This window comes from Ranitomeya variabilis, chromosome 1 (assembly GCF_051348905.1).
Source record: "Ranitomeya variabilis isolate aRanVar5 chromosome 1, aRanVar5.hap1, whole genome shotgun sequence".
NCBI lineage: Eukaryota > Metazoa > Chordata > Amphibia > Anura > Dendrobatidae > Ranitomeya > Ranitomeya variabilis.
The window spans coordinates 31,205,421-31,223,077 of NC_135232.1; the positions used below are offsets into that span (position 1 = coordinate 31,205,421).

The 17,657-nt window shown below is 44.8% G+C and overlaps 1 protein-coding gene across 3 annotated transcripts in view; it reads left to right on the forward strand.

The window, feature by feature from the left end:
• Positions 1-5,167: 5,167 nt before the first annotated feature.
• The window catches only part of C1QTNF3 (C1q and TNF related 3), a 93,869-nt gene continuing 81,379 nt past the window's right edge, over positions 5,168-17,657 (forward strand). The window contains exons 1-2 of one of the 3 annotated variants that reach the window (XM_077280715.1): positions 5,168-5,615; positions 7,520-7,628. In XM_077280715.1, the coding sequence (XP_077136830.1) occupies positions 5,337-5,615; positions 7,520-7,628 (388 nt within the window). In that variant the 5' untranslated portion in view covers positions 5,168-5,336. The remainder of the gene's footprint in view (positions 5,616-7,519; positions 7,629-17,657) is intronic. The other 2 variants (XM_077280717.1, XM_077280716.1) reach the window with 2 other exon arrangements.

Consider the following 17,657-nt stretch of genomic DNA (forward strand, 5'->3'; position numbering starts at 1 on the left):
ACATTTTTGGGAGTGTAAACGCATGGTGTCTGAATTAAAATGGATGGTTTGGTTAGAAATTTCCAAGACAGATGTAAATCAGATCAAAAAGGAACTATTACAAAGAGACGTGCAGTATACTGGATGTACTCTCTTGATACAGTCTCACCTAAAGGGATGAATGAAAAATGTAGCTTTAATGATTTTTTTATAAGATGGATCGGTTGGGTTGTGTGTGTTTTTTGTGCATTTTGTGTAATAATTGCTTATATTTAACCCCTTTACTATGAATAAGTACTTCCAAGGTCGTCTACCACCCTTTGATGCAGGCTCCAGTGCTGAGCCTGCATCTTTCTCTGCATATGACAGCTGACCTGATCAGGTGTCATGTGCCTCTAACAGCCGCGGGTGTATCCATGATCCAATCGTGGCTGTTAATATGCTAAATCGCGCTGTCAATCTCTGACAGCGGCATTTAAGTCACACAGAACTGTAAGCGCGTCGTAAGTACCGCCCATCGGCGCACCTGTGACGTAATTGCGGGGCACTGATGAGTTGTCATGACAGAATACTCCCATTCCTGTTATTGTAAATCTATGAACGCTGGGCCTATTCATAGGAGATGATGATTTATGCTACTGTCACAATTCATTTTTTGATTCGTGAAAGCTCTGGTTCTGCTTTAATTTAAATGGTCAGCCAGTGTTAATGTCAGTTTCCTTGCTGGCTGCTGCTTTGTTGCTGGTCAGCTGATGTGGGTGGTGACCACTACCACCATCCTTTAAATAGTCACATGACGCATCAGTTGACCGTTGGTAATAGAGTTTGTTTCTGAAGACCATCCTAGGAGTTTGTTTCTCTCTGGTGCCAGCGGTGTATCTGCTGCTTCTGTGGAGTTCGGAGTCCTGATGCCGCATCCTCTGCTGTTTGGAGCTTGGCAGCAGAGTATGGAGCTAAGTTTTGTTGTTTCTTTCCTTGACTGTTGCGTGCTTGTCACTACCCCCTGTGTTAATACCATCTGCAGTGGTGAGGCTAGCGTCCTTGCTGGCCAGTGCACTAGCCAGGATATAGTGAAGTGACAGCTAGGGACAATGCACATGACGGCAGTGGGGGGAAGGACCTGCATAGGACATTAGGGGAGTTTAGGGAAAGGCACAGGTTGTGGATAGGAGGTGCCTCATCCCTCGCTTACTACTGTTAGGGCTTTCCTCTCCCTTTTTCCATCCTGTTTGTGTGTGTTGTGCCATCCACCGGACTTTCCCACCCTGTAAGTGACAGTTACACACAGGCTGAATCACCGCTATGTGTACTATAAGCGATCAGATCATCGCAGCTTCAAGTCTCTTCAGGAGACTATTGAAGCAAGTAAAAAGTTGAGAAAAATATAAAAAAAATATAAAAAAATAAAAAAAATATTAAAAGTTCAAATCACCCCCATTTTTGCCCCCATTCAAAATAAGACCGTAAAAAAATACACATATTTTGTACCGCTGTGTTCAGAAATATCCCATTTATCAAAATATAAAATAAATTTATCTGATCGGTAAACGGCATAACGAGAAAAAAAATCAAAATGACAGAATTACGTTTTATTGGTTATACAATAAAAAAAAATGCAATTACGATAGCTCAAAACATTGTACCTACCCCAAAATGGTATAAAAAAAATCAGCTCATCATGCAATAAATAAGGCTGGTTTCACATTTGATGAAGGAGGTGCTGTGGAGGGCTGCGTACATCCGCCGTGAAGCTGCGCACACCGCCGCATATCCTCCGGTCAGCTCCATCTACCTCGGCATGCGGCGTGCATACCCTATCTTTACAATTAGGTAAAGATAGGGTATGCCTATCTTTACCTGTGCCGAATGTAACGAGTTGCATTTTGGTGCCGACGCCGCACCGTCAAAACAACGCATCAGCAGCACCTCCATCCGCAAATGTGAAACCAGCCTTAGCCCTCACCCAGCCCCTGATCCCGAAAAATGGAGACACTACGGGTCTCAGAAAATAGTGTTTTTTTTTTAATTTCACTGAACTTGGAATTTTGTTTCCAATTTTCCAGTGCACTATATGATAAAATCAATGGCGTCATTCAAAATTACAACTCGTCCTGCAAAAAACAAGCCCTCACATGGCCATATACGTAGACAGAAAAATGAAAAAAAAGTTATGGCTCTGCAAACAAGGGGAGCAAAAATACAAAGCGCAAAAACGGAAAATCGCAAGGTGATGATGGAATTGAAGGAGGATTGCATGGTGAGGTCCCCGGAAACGTCATCGCGGGTGTTTCCCTGTATTTTTAAACAAGTGTCTCTGTCCTGCTGCTTTATCCATAGTGCTTGTGTGCGCTCGGTTTGTCTACAGTGTTGTTCCTGCTGTTGCCCAGAAGTCTGCTGGAGCTCACATCGCAGTGGGATAGTATATCCACAGTGGTGATTATTATCTATATTATTGCGAAGTATTTAACAACTGAATGTATGAATATGAAATTCACATTCAGAATGAAAGAAAATAACTAAAAATACGTTTTTTCGTGCTGTCTTTTTTGTAGTTTGAAATGAGACAGTTTTGGTGAACATCTGTACTCCGGCACCTTAAAACTGTGAAAGGCATTTATTTCAAGAGGTCTACCAATAAATATTTTTTCTGAAGACCAGCCCTGTTCTAAGTCACCAGAGAAGGAGGTATGTGGGAGTGAAAGCCTAATTATAATCTTTGTCAGTCCTGGGAGATGCAGTTTACTGTACTTCTGTCCGATAACCCCCAGAAATGAAAAGCTCACCTTCCTTAAAGCCAGAGCCAACCCTGCGACAACAGGATTAGTACATTTCTCCTGTTTATCCTTTTTATTTTATGTCATTATTTATACTGTACAGTTTTATCCATTTTGTTACCACTTTGTTTATTCTTATAAACACTGTATATATTTTATCAGATTAAATATATAATATAGTTCTGTTCCTCTTGTTCTATAAACCGCACCCCTAAAGCCATATGCTATCTCAACGGGTGTCCAATCGGTGTGTATAAACCATTTGTAGTGGCAGCTAGTTACTTTTATTATTGTGAAGGTTGGCAGTGACCATAGTGAGGTGTATATATACTGTATATTCCATGTGTTGAAATTGGAGGTGTATATACCATACACTCACTGTGAGTTCTTCAATAACTGGCCTAACAGTAAAAACAGCTGCAACCTCATCCGTCACTCATTGGACAATTGCATAATTGTCTTGATGGTTGGAGGCAGCAGAGTGTCATTCTTGATCGTCGGTGCAGCAAGACTCCATCAGGGAATTCAATATGGCCTCCCACTGCCTCAAACAATTGGTCCACGTTGCCCCTAGCAGCCCACTGCACCTGAACTTGACCCGCACACTGCACGTCTCTAACCACACACTATCAGGAAGTACCCCCCTTTTAGAAACACTAGTTCCCACCCACTGGGCTAGTTCTATCATTAACTATATCCTATCCTATAGACTAAACCTATTGTCCTTTCTTATATCCCATACCACTTAACTATGTGAACTATGTGATTGCTGTCTTCAGAGGAAGGAACAGGGTAAGACAGTCCACATCCCTACAACTGCTTGTTACTCGATCGAGCATCGGGTTGCTCGGACACGCTCATTACTTGATTCAGTATCACGAGTGCTCACGTGCCATACATATTATATACATTTAAAAAAAAACTAAGAGGGGGAGAGGGTTAATTGCCAGCTAACGTAAAGCAGACAGTTTTGGGCTTAAATTATCAAAACAAAGCTCAATATATTTTAGACAACAGAGCTGGAGATCGTTATGGGACCTCCATGTGGACTACGGTAGACTGGCGGGTTTTTTATTTTAATAGATTGGTGAAAGAGGGAAATTGCTATTGAGAGAATTTTTCAGTTAAAGATTTTTGCGTGTGTGTTTGTTACTGGGTTAGTAATGGGGGTATCTGACGGACACCTCTCGTTACTAAGATCAGGGCTTTGATGTTTGCCAGCTGTTGACATCATCCCCAATAAACACTACCCCAATTGCCACCACAACAGGGTATCTAATATCATGCACCACTTCTGGGGCGGCTGCGGGCTGGTATTTTTAAGCTAAGAAGGGTGAAATAACCATGGACCTTCCCAGCCTGACAATATAAGCCTACAATATTCTGCTTTACCCTAGCTGGTTATTAAAATAGAGGGGACCACAAGTAGTTTTTTTTTTAACTTATTTAACATGTTAAAGAGAATCTATCAGGTGATTATTTTGGACTAAAGCAGTAGTATCCTGAAATAGGGCTTGGGCAACTCTTTCAGGATATATAACGTTTATAGCTCTCATTGTCTGGATTTCTTGTTGTCAGCACTGGAGAAATGAGAGCCATGCGCTGACCAATTAAGCAGATGTAAATTCAAAATGAATATTCATTGCTCCCTATGGCCACCTCTCAGCGTTGGGTCAGTGACAGTAAAAATCTTCACAGGCGCCGAGAGGTTGGCGAGATTATAATTGCGGGGAGCAGGGAATATCCATTTTGAATTTACATTTGCTTGACTGGTGCGGCTGAGCACTGTTTCCATCCATTTAAGTGATTTTCATGCCTCACCATCCCTCTGGGTAGGATCTGCAGGAAAAATTCTCGTTTCCCATTGACTTCCATTACACTCGGTACTCAAGGTGAGCCCATCCGAGAGTCCGATCTGCTTGATTTGAGTACCGAGCACTCAAGCATTTTAGTGCATGATCATCACTAGTCCCTATGGCAGAAGATGATCTCCAAGGACCACAATAACCAAATAAATGACTTGTCTGAGTAAACGTAAAAAAACAATAGTTTGCTATCATGATGAAAATTAAAAAAAATTTTTTAAAAAGTTTGAGAATAATTACTCAAGAAAAGAAAACTTCCTCGTGGTTCTGGTTATTTTGAGAAATTTTCACACTTGAAAAAACGCTTTAGAGAAATTCTTGGCCACCATAAAACTTGTCCTTGTTCCAACTTGTCCTTGTACAAATGAAGAAGCCATACAATCTCCGTGTCTAACGAAGGGCAAAATCCCAATTGTTCCATGGTCACAATTTCCCATCTTATTTGTATACAGAGACGCGACATTTCCGGAGAGGTGTGACTCCCATACACGTCCCGAATTACGACCATTCATGATACTAAGCGAAAGCCGCAGGGAAATCCATTTCTCTGGTCACAGTAGAAGGATGACTAATACTTTCCTTTAGGCTCGGTAGATTTTGCAGTCCTCTTTTTTTTCCCCCTCTCCAGCTGCCTCCAGTATATAACTTGGTAGGAGCAGATTTTTCGGGAACTTTTTTGACCCAAGCTTTATGTCTCTTGCCTGGATTCTCTACCTGAATGGCTCCAAAGCGTCTTAGCCTCTGGTGGCTTCTGGCTGTATTTGCTTTGCCGTGTAGCCTTGGTCAGGATGAAAACATGGAGGTGAGGAGAAGATCTAATAATCCACTGGCCAAAGTAGTTGGGAGTCATCATCAACGGACGGGCGTTGTATCCGGCAGGGAAGTAGTGGGAGAGCGGAATCTCCACATTGAGACATTTTCCTTTAATTCTGCTACTCAAAAAGAGTTGGGGACCCCCGAGGTAGATGAGCTAGAGCAACCCTCACACAGAGTCCAGGTACTCTGCATTCATCTTCTTCACCTCTACCTGTCTTGGCTTTTCTAGATTATTTCTTACGAGAACACTGGTTACAACTCCTGTTTCCAAGATGTAGCAGAGCTGACTGTGTTTGGTGGGCTGCATTATTGGAACCCCCTATTAATTCTTTACCAGCAATGCCAATTGTCAGACTCTGACAAACTCAGCTCTGCTACATCAGTAATTCGTTCCATTGTCATTGTCTTGCTCTGTTTCTTGATGTCTCTTTATTAGGATGTTCTGACGGATGTCACTTTTTTTCTTGGACAGTCCTGGTTATGAAGATGGAAATTTCTCATATTTATTTATTTGTGGTGACGATGGATTAATTTGTGCGCTTGGAACACGGCTTTTACTGTTTTGTTCCATTTTGGAGTTTTTCTCACTTTTTTTTAACTTATTTTTATAAGATATTATTCGTAGCCCGACATTATTATATATAACTATTACTGTAGATGGAGATATAGGGTCACTGGGAGGCAGACTATGTAGGGTTAGCAGATTACAGTTTTGAGTCTGGTATTATTGACTCCAGCAGGAGAATCATGAGTGCAGCTCTGGAGTATAATACAGGATGTAACTCAGGATCAGTAATGTAATGTATGTAGACAGTGACTGTACCAGCAGAATAGTGAGTGCTGCTCTGGGGTATACTACAGGATGTAACTCAGGATCAGTAATGTAATGTATGTACACAGTAACTGCACCAGCAGAATAGTGAGTGCAGCTCTGGAGTATAATACAGGAGGTAACTCAGGATCAGTAATGTAATGTATGTACACAGTGACTGCACCAGCAGAATAGTGAGTGCAGCTCTGGAGTATAATACAGGATGTAACTCAGGATCAGTAATGTAATGAATGTACACAGTGACTGCACCAGCAGAATAGTGAGTGCAGCTCTGGAGTATAATACAGGATGTAACTCAGGATCAGTAATGTAATGTATGTACACAGTGACTGCACCAGCAGAATAGTGAGCGCAGCTCTGGGGTATAATACAGGAGGTAACTCAGGGTCAGTAATGTAATGTATGTACACAGTGACTGCACCAGCAGAATAGTGAGTGCAGCTCTGGAGTATAATACAGGAGGTAACTCAGGATCAGTAATGTAATGTATGTACACAGTGACTGCACCAGCAGAATAGTGAGCGCAGCTCTGGGGTATAATACAGGAGGTAACTCAGGATCAGTAATGTAATGTATGTACACAGTGACTGCACCAGCAGAATAGTGAGTGCAGCTCTGGGGTATAATACAGGATGTAACTCAGGAGCAGTAATGTAATGTATGTACACAGTGACTGCACCAGCAGAATAGTGAGTGCAGCTCTGGGGTATAGTACAGGATGTAACTCAGGATCAGTAATGTAAAGAATGTACACAGTGACTACACCAGCAGAATAGTGAGTGCAGCTCTGGGGTATAATACAAAATGTAACTCAGGATCAGTAATGTAATGTATGTACACAGTGACGGCACCAGCAGAATAGTGAGTGCAGCTCTGGAAGATAATACAGGATGTAACTCAGGATCAGTAATGTAATGTATGTACACAGTGACTCCACCAGCAGAATAGTGAGAGCAGCTCTGGAGTATAATACAGGACGTAACTCAGGATCAGTAATGTAATGTATGTACACAGTGACTGCACCAGCAGAATAGTGAGTTCAGCTCTGGAGTATAATACAGGGTGTAACTCAGGATCAGTAATGTAATGTATGTACAGATTGCATGCTTTTTTATGTAATACACAAATATTGAAATCTACATGTTGACTTTACGCTGTAGTTTGTGCTGTAGTCGTACTCTGGACACAGTTGTCAATGATGAAATTCTTCTGATGTTTTAGGCTCGGTGTGTAACAATATTTATATTTTTTAGACTCCTCAGCAACCAGATTGCAGCAGCTGCTGTCGAGGAGAATTTGGTTATAGATTTCAGCAACCAATTGCAGGACCACCCGGTCTGCCGGGACCACCGGGTATGCCAGGTACTGTAATTATAGCGGAATTTATCGAATTCTGTAAGAACGCTGACAGTAAAGGCCATAACACTAAAAGAACTGCTGGAGACATAATAAATGTTACATGAAGCCTGAAAGAGAAATTATCTCCCATTCTCTGCAGATAAGATCACGTCTTGATTCTTGATGATATAAAATCTCAATTTCAGGCGATATATTTTCCCAAGAATATCCCATTTAACCCTGATGTTGCTGGGACAATTTTTACATCTTTGACCCACAAAAAAAAAGATCCGAATTCTAACGAAATAAATCATATTCCGCCATGTCCCCATGTGTCTCCTGTGTGTTTGAGAATGCCAGTCGGCACTTTACACTCATAAATGCTTTCAGCCGGTTTTGCATTAAAATGTACAGTTATATAAACTATGCAAATTCATAAGATTTATGTCTGTGTCTATTTTCACATATGTTCACATGGTAATCTAAACTGAATAGACAAAACCCCCCTATCCAGATGCCAGAAAATATCTGAGTCAATAAATTGATGCAGCTCAGAATATCCGCTCATGCTTTGTCCCTGATGTAGAAAAAAAATACCTTCCCCTGCCGAAATATAGCATTCACATAGCATTTATCCTTTCTGTATGCCCCGTAGATGTCACTGAAGGCAGTGGCGTACCACCAATGTAGGCACCACACCGTGCAGCTGCTATATGGCCCGTGGTTCGAGCCCCTCAACCGCCACCACAAGTTCAACTATATCAGGGAGTGCATTATACTTTAAGGACTATGGGGAGTGCATTATACTGTATGAACTATGGGGAGAGCATTATACTACATGGACAACTATGGGGAGTGCATTATACTGTATGGGCTATGGAGAGTACATTATACTACATGGACAACTATGGGGAGTTCAATATACTGTATTGACGTCTACAGGGAGTGCATTATACTGTTTGGACTATAGGGAGTGTATTAACTGTATGGAGGACTATGGATGACTATGGGGCTGCATTATTCTGTATGGCGAACTATGGGGAGCATTATACTGTATGGACTATGGGGAGCGATTTATACTATTTGGAGGACTATGTGATAAATTTCACTGTATGGAGATCTATGAATAGCAGTATACTATATGGAGTCCTATGGGGCATTTTATACTATGTGGCGAGGTATGTTGAGGCCATTCTAATATTTGTGTAATAATTATAGGGGATAATTCAGGAGACTCTTTGCGTGGAACAAGACAACAGGACACAGTTTTATAAGTGGTAAAGTTTATATTATCACACGGTGATTCAAGCAGGTGCAGAGAGAAACTCAAGTCCACAACACTTGGTGCAAATAATAAAAGCAGCTTAGCAGTCTATAGGAAACTTCAGAGGTAGATGCAAACAAACCGAAAGTCTATGAAGCACAGTTATTCTGGAGGAAACTTGACACGAATAGATCCTTGACTTAGTCCAGACACAGATAGATATGCTATAAGGCAGTTCAAATCATATCTTAGCTCAACCAGGCAGGCCTGGTTAATAGTCTCAGGTTTTGCAGAGCAGAAACAGCTTACATGTCCAGCAAATGCAGATGGAAGTAACACGAGCAGCAGATGAAGGAGGATTACTGAACCCTGGTGTATGCAGCAGAAACTAGAGCAGAGTGGCAGGATCTCCAACACAGGTTCACAGGAGCAGGTGCAGGTGCAAGGCCAGGGAGTAATCAGGAGCTGGATGCAAAGCAGAATAATCTAGCACAGACTGAAGGCTGGGGTGGAGTTTTATAGCAGGAAGACAAGTGCACATGAGACCAAAGACGCCATGTTGGAAAAGGGCAGTAATGCACAAAAGGTAAAAAATGTTCAGAGTCCTGACATTACTCCGTCCTTAGAAGCGGCCTCAGGACGATCCTGGACCTGGTTTCTCAGGGAATCTCTGATGAAAACGAGAAATCTTCTGTTGGGCATTGATGTTTTCCACAGGTTCCCAAGAGTCTTCCTCAGGCGGATATCCCTGCCATCTTATCAGATATTGGAGCCGATTCCTGCGAATCCTGGAATCAATAATTTCCTCCACCACGAATTGTTCTTGCCCATCAATCACCACAGGCTGCGGAGGTGGCACAACACGTCCCTGGAAGGTATTAGGAGATACAGGCTTTAGTAAAGATACATGAAAAACTGGGTGTACCTTCATTGTCCTAGGTAGCTTCAGCCGGCAGGCCACAGAGCTCACAATACCGTTGATCTTGAAAGGGCCAATGAATTTCTGTCCAAGCTTTTGTGAAGCAACATTTAACTTCAGATTCTTAGTTGCTAACCACACGGAATCTCCTACCTTGAACATGGGTGCAGGTTAACGGAATCTATCAGCCAATCTCTTATAACGTTGTTGAGCTGTGGTCAGGGATTCCTTCAGAACCTCCAGATTTTGTCTCATCGCAGTCAGCCTTTCCTCCACTGCCGGAAGCGGAGAATTAATTGGAGACCTAGGTAAGATACACGGATGATAACCCAGATTGGCAAAGAAAGGTGTAAATTTAGTGGAGGCGCTCTGAGAATTATTATATGAAAATTCGTCTAACGGCAACAACTCCAACCAATCATCCTGGAGATGGCTGACATAGCATCTTAGATATTGTTCCAGCGTCTGGTTGGTGCGCTCGGTCTGACCATTTGCCTGGGGATGGTAAGCAGAAGAGTGACAGACATTAATATTGAGTGCAGAGCAAAACCCCTTCCAGAATCTTGAAGTGAACTGTACTCCACAGTCAGAGATGATCTCATCCGGCACCCCATGCAACCGAAAGACATTCTGTATAACCAAGTTCACTGTATCTTTAGCAGAGGGGAGGCCGGTGCACGGAACAAAATGAGCAGCCTTAGTCAGGCGATCAACTACCACCATGATTGTATTCATGCCCCCCGATGTAGGCAGCTCCACAATAAAGTCCATTGATATAGACCCCCAAGGGTGGGATGGAACAGGTAATGGTTGTAGAAGACCCGTAGGTGCCACATGAGGAGTCTTGTAATGGGCACATACCTCGCAAGAGAGAACATAGTCCTTGGTATCCTTCAGGCAAGTTGGCCACCAGAAGAATCGGCTCAGGAACTCTTGTGTCTTCTGTACCCCCCTGTGACCAGCCAACTTGGAGACATGTACCAATTTGAGGATCTGCAGACGGATGACCTCCGGGACGTAGATACGTCGATCTCTGAACCACATGCCACCCTTAAAGATAAGATTAATATCCACAGGTGGGTTGGCCAGAAATACATCACCTTCATAGGCCTCCCTGCACTCCTTCCATAAGTCCTGATCGTGGATAACTCAGATGAAATTGGCATCAGATAGAATGGTCTTGGACGGGGCTCCAGGTACGGAATCCGCAGCATGGATTCGGGATAAAGCATCAGCCTTCCCATTACGAGAACCTGGATGGTACGAGATAACAAAGTTAAATTGATTTAAGAATAAGTTCCAACGAGCCTGACGAGGAGAAAGACCTCTAGCGGATCTAAGGAACTCTAGATTGCGATGGTCAGTTAGCACTATGATCTGTTGTGCAGCTCCTTGCAGATGATGCTTCCATTCTTTGAAAGCAGCAATAATAGCCAGCAATTCCTTGTCTCCCACGTCGTAATTCTTCTCTGCTGAGGTTAGTCTACGGGAAAAGAAAGCAAAAGGATGTAGCAGACCCTTCTCTCCAGTTCTTTGGGAGAGAATAGCCCCCAAAGCATTATCAGAAGCGTCCACCTCCACAATGAAAGGATGTGTTGGATCTGGGTGTATCAACAGCGGTGCTGATGTGAAACAGATCTTCAGCCGATCAAAAGCTTCCTGAGCCTGTGATGACCACTTAAAGGGCTTTTCGTTCTTTGTCAAGGAAGTAATGGGACGGACAATATCAGAAAAATTTTGAATGAAGTGTCTGTAGAAATTTGCAAAACCAATAAAACGTTGGACCTCCTTAACGTTCTTGGGTACCGGCCAGTCAAGGATAGCCTGAATCTTACCAGATTCCATGTTCAGCCCCTGGGGAGAGATGATATAACCCAAGAACTGTATCTCAGAACGATGGAACTCGCATTTCTCCGGCTTGATATACAGTTGGTTCTCTTTCAGACATCTTAAAACAGTTTTGACATGTTCTTCATGTTCCTGTAGAGAGTCAGAAAAGATTAGTATATCGTCCAAATAGATCACCACAAACTGGTCCAACAAATCTCTGAAGATGTCATTAACAAGGTGTTGAAATGCTGCAGGGGCGTTACAAAGCCCGAAGGGCATCACAAGAGATTCAAAGTGTCCATACCCGGCATCTGAATGCTGTCTTCCACTCATCCCCTGGACGAATACGCACCAAATTATAAGCCCCACGAAGATCCAGCTTAGAGAACACCTTAGCATGGCGGACTCTTTCCAGTAATTCGTGAATCAGAGGCAAAGGGTAACGGTTTCGTACGGTTACCTTATTGAGTTCCCGATAGTCAACACAGGGTCTCAGGGTCCCATCCTTCTCCTTTACAAAAAAAAAAATGGGTGCCCATGCTGGTGAGGAAGAAGGACGTATGAAGCCTTTGGCCAGATTTTCATCAATATACTCCTTTAAGGCTTGAAGCTCAGGTGCCGCCAAAGGGTATACGTGACCAAAAGGAATATCTGCCCCAGGAAGCAACTCAATGGAACAGTCATAATGCCTGTGTGGAGGAAGTTGATCTGCATTCTTCTTGTCACAGAGGTCAGAGAACTCTTTATATGCTGGAGGTAAAGAAGATTCCTGTACATGTGGTTCTGTAGCCGTGGACTCAGGGACAGCTTCTGTTAAAGCTGAGTTGCTCCTTGTTGGAAAGATAATCTCCTTTGTCTCCCAGTTGATAATTGGGTTCTGAGAACGCAACCAAGGAATGCCTAAAATCACAGGAAAATGAGGAGAAGAAATTAGCAAGAAAGAAAGTTGCTCCTGATGATTAGGCTCCAACAAAATTTCAAGGGGTACGGTCTCCTGATCCACAGGCCCAGAGATTAAAGGTGACCCATCCACTGTTTCCATGGTAATTGGAGAGGCTCTTTGCTGAATTTTAATACCATGTTCCTTGGCAAATGCGATATCCATGAAATTGCCACCTGCGCCAGAGTCAATCATAGCTGAACTGGAAATCCACTTTCCTGAACACAGGATCTTAATAGGGAGAGAACAGTGAGAGTTCTTTTCCTTCAGCTCCTTGGGGGGTGAAGTCATAGAAAGTGAATGGAATACAGCGTTTAAAGGCAGGCTACAATCAGAGATGTCAGATTCATCATCACAGTTGTCATACTCCCCTATTGCTGCTAGCACCTTGTTAGGCCGTCTAGGACACTTAGGACAATTGATCAAGAAGTGATCAGACTGGCCGCAGTAGAAACATAGACTTTCACGAAGGTGATGCTCCCGGCGCTCATTGATCTCGCGTCTCTGAACGGAATCAATTTGCATGGGCACCTCCTCCACTTCCCGAGATGTTTTACCTGCAGACTCTGTGGAAGGAAGGGAAAAGTTAGAAATACGGTTATATGCAGCAAATTTCTCCTGCCTACGCTCAGTAAGGCGAATGTCTATGCGCACACAATGCTGTATAAATGTCTCTAGTTCTTGTGGTGACTCAGAGCGAGCTAGTTCATCTTTTATAATAGACAGAACTAGACAGACCCCTTTTAAAAATAGGCAATTGTGCATAACTGTCCCAATTGGTATCTACCGCCAATCTCCTGAATTCAGTGGCATACTCAATAACAGAACGTTTAGCCTGGCGTAAAGACAACAAAGCAGATTCGGCGGTTGCACAGCGATTAGGGTCATCAAACATTAATGCCATAGCGGCCAAGAAATCATCCAAGTCATTTAACCGTGGGTCACGAGACTCAATCATCGGATTCTCCCAGGCGAGCGCTTGTGAGTAGGGCTGAGCGAAACGGGTCGTTCATTTTCATAAGTCGCCGACTTTTGGCAAAGTCGGCGTCTCATGAAACCCGACCCGATCCCTGTGTGGGGTCGGCCATGCGGTACGCGATCTAGGCGCGAAAGTTGCGTTTCGTATGACGCGTTTAGCGCCATTTTTTGCAGCCAATGAAGGAGCATTAGAGTGCTGACGTAGGTGTTAGGGGGCGTACACAACAACAGGCATTTTTTTTCGCGTGCATTACAGCGATGTGCAAAGTGTAAAATGAGCGTTCTGGGAGCGATGTGGAAAATCAGCGTTTAGGAGAGAGAGAAAGAGAGAGAGAGAGAGAGATTTAAAAAAATAATATTAAAAAAATTTCTTCATTGGGTTTCGTGTTTCGGCCGAAACCCGACTTTTCACGGTGGTCGGCCGATTACACTCGACTCGACTTTTAAGACAGTCGGGTTTCACAAAACCCGACTCGACCCTAAAAAACTAAAGGTCGCTCAACCCTACTCGTGAGGTCAGTAGCATTATTACACACAATACTTTGGATCTATCAGTAGGAAAACGGTCAGCATGCACATCAAAATATAGCATACATTGATCCACAAAGCCACGAAATTTGTCGCGATCGCCATTAAATCTGAATGGGGGCAACTTAGGTGGGCTAGCTGGTGGCGGTTGCCCAGAGGTAGTGTTGAGCGATACCTTCCGATATCGGAAAGTATCGGTATCGGAAAGTATCGGCCGATACCGTCAAAGTATCGGATCTAATCCGATACCGATACCCGATCCCAATGCAAGTCAATGGGACGAAAATATCGGAATTAAAATAAACCCTTTCTTTCCTTGTAGGTTAATTCTACATGAAGGAAAACAACTAAGAATAATGTAGGATGTATTGGGGGAGGTGGCGGAGACATTAAAGGCACAGAGGTTTAGCCCAAACAAATAGAATAGCAGGTTTTTTTTTTTTTTTTTTTATGACGTTTGGCGTTAGAAAGATTTTGACTATTTTTTTTTTTTATTTTGTCAGATATTGATGTTTCACTACTTCCAAGTCCTTCACCTTCTTTTTTACTTCTCCCACACTTTCTTCTTCATTATCCTCATCATCAGCTTCTTTGACATCAACTTCTTCACCTTATTCATCTTCTTCTTCATCTTCTACCTATTTTTTTTTTTTTGTTACATTGTTCATATTCTTTTTATTTAACTATTATCTTCTTCATATTCAACTTCTTCATCATATTCTTATTTGTGATAGGCATTCCCGTAGTTGTTATCTATAAAAGTTTGAAGATTACACCTTCCGTTCTGCCTGTCACAAAAGAGTTACATTTGTCCGCGTTCAGTTTGGCCTGCAGCATCAGGCTTTATCCAGGGGCACCACGAGGAGGAACGGACTCACCCCCATACACTGCTTAGTCGTCTTCTGCTTATAATTTAGATAATATCTTTTGCTCTTATATTTAGTCTTATGCTTAATGTTCTTCTGCTCTTTGTTCTGCAGCCTCTTGTTCTTCTGCTTCTCGGTCTTCCAGGTTGTCGTCGTTGTCTCCAGGGTCGTCGTCTCCGGGGTCGTCGTCATCGTGGTCGTCGTCATCAGGGTCGTCTTCAGGGTCATCGTCTCCAGGGTCGTCGTCATCTCGGTGGTTGTCGTCTCTGGTGTCGTCATCATCTTAGGGGTGGTCTTCCAGGTCATCGTCTTTAGGGTCTTGAACTTGGAAATGTAGCAGAAGGTACAAGAAGGCTGAGAAAATGCCGAGGGACCAGCTGATGGAACTGGAACTCGGATGGCTACCCGAAGGTCCAAGAGCCAATGGAACTACCGTGGACCAGCTGACGTTACTGGAACCCGGTTACTAAGCAGGAGGTACCCGTGCCTGAAAGCACTACCAAGGACCACCTGACGTTGGTGGAACTCGGATACCCAGAGGGAGGCACCTAAGCCAAAGGCTCTGCCCGGAACCAGCTGACGGTACTGGAACCAGGATGGGGAGCAGAAGGTACAAGAGCAAAAGACACTGCCGAGAACCAGCTGACGGTACTGGAACCCGGATGGGTAGCCGAAGGTCCAAGAGCCAATGGAACTACCGAGGACCAGCTGACGTTACTGGAACCCGGTTACTAAGCAGGAGGTACCCGTGCCTGAAAGCACTACCAAGGACCACCTGACGTTGGTGGAACTCGGATACCCAGAGGGAGGCACGTAAGCCAAAGGCTCTGCCCGGAACCAGCTGACGGTACTGGAACCAGGATGGGGAGCAGAAGGTACAAGAGCAAAAGACACTGCCGAGAACCAGCTGACGGTACTGGAACCCGGATGAGTAGCCGAAGGTCCAAGAGCCAATGGAACTACCGAGGACCAGCTGACATTACTGGAACCCGGTTACTAAGCAGGAGGTACCCGTGCCTGAAAGCACTACCAAGGACCACCTGACGTTGGTGGAACTCGGATACCCAGAGGGAGGCACCTAAGCCAAAGGCTCTGCCCAGAACCAGCTGACGGTACTGGAACCAGGATGGGGACCTATTCAAGCTTGTCTTCCTAGAGCCCCAACTGGCGGTGTTAGAGCCCAGGGTCAGCAGGAGGAGGAGCAGGAGGAGGAGCAGGGGGAGGGGAGTGTAGGCCGAAGCCTGCACTGGCGGCAGCTTTGGGTCTGTTGTGTCTGCGTGGCGGTCGCAGGACACGTTGCCGGCTACACAGCAGGGGAACAGCTGGCGGTGCTGGACCCCACTGACACATTGGCGAGGTGTTTGGCTCTGTGCAGCCAGCACTTCCGGACAGCAACTAGCGGTGTTGGAGCCCGGGCTCTGCAGGTGGAGCAGAGTGTAGGCCGAAGCCTAATTGAACCGATTTCAAAAGTAACCTTTAACCCCCCCTCAGGGGTTACAAACTAGAAGAGCCACAGCTTATGCAGCAGTAGTGCTGCACAAGTCAAAGATTGCTCTTTTAATTTTTCTCCTTGCACACGCTGAATGAAACACGTATAACATTTAGCCCTTTATACACTCAAACTGTGTTGGAGGCGAGAGTTCCCTTCGTAATGAGACGCAGCACAGATGTCAAGAATCCCACCTTGGTGCTGGGCGCAGCCTCCTGAGCGTCGTTATTTGCTGTACAGGAGTCTGCGCTGTCGTGTTATCCCTTGGCCTTGCACTGTTAGTGCGGCGCGCCCCCACACCGCTGCAGGGCCGAGGGGTACCCGGAGCCGGGCCTCTAGTTCTCAGTCTCGGGGTTGTCACGGTGGCTAGACCCGGTCCGAGGCCCTGTCCGTCAGTGGGGGACGTCCGGTGAAATAGGTGGTAGTAATGGTAGCGGTGCGGTTGTGGGGTGTAAGTCGCGGTAAATAACGAGGACACCAGGTTGCAGTCTCTTTACCTCTTTACTGGAGATCTCTGAGTCCTCAGTCCAGAACACGGTTCACCAGGCTACGCAAGTCCGGCCGGTCCAATGGCACCTCCAGAGTTCTCCTCTCAGGTGGAAATCTGTGCCTTCCTTCTAGCGCTATGTGTTGTAGTCCTTCCCTGCTGTGCTCACGGAAAGTAACCCCACAACGGTTGTGTCTGTTTCTTAAGTTCCCTCACAACTCGATTTGATGTTCCTCTGTAATCCACCCCTTCCCTGTATTCAGGTTGGAATGGCACCCGTTTGTCAGGTAGGCCTGGAGTTCTTCCGGGACCCTAGAGTCGCCCCTCTCCCGCAATTGCCCCCCAAGACTTCATAGGTGATATGTGGTAGACAGCCCGCCTGAGACCGACTGTCCTGCCGCTGTTTGGAGTATGGCTTGAAGCTGTATTCTAATCCACTCCCTCGGCGTTCCGGCCACCGGTATTGCGCCTCAGCAGGGTGCTGCCTCTTTCAACAAAACCCCTGCTGGTATTCTCCTTCTGCTTGATTTCGTTTCTCACTCAGCACAATCTATCTCGCTTCTAGTCCTTTCTTGAGTCCCGCCGCTTCCAGGAGCCTGCGCGGACCCGTTACGTTCTTTCAATGCCAAGCCTCTGCCAGGATCCCACCCCTGGCAGAGACCCTACAGTCTCTCCCTTCACAACACCCCCTGCCACAGGGTGTTGCTCCGTTCAATCCCGTCAGCGTTCTCTCTAACTTCCTGCCTGACCCC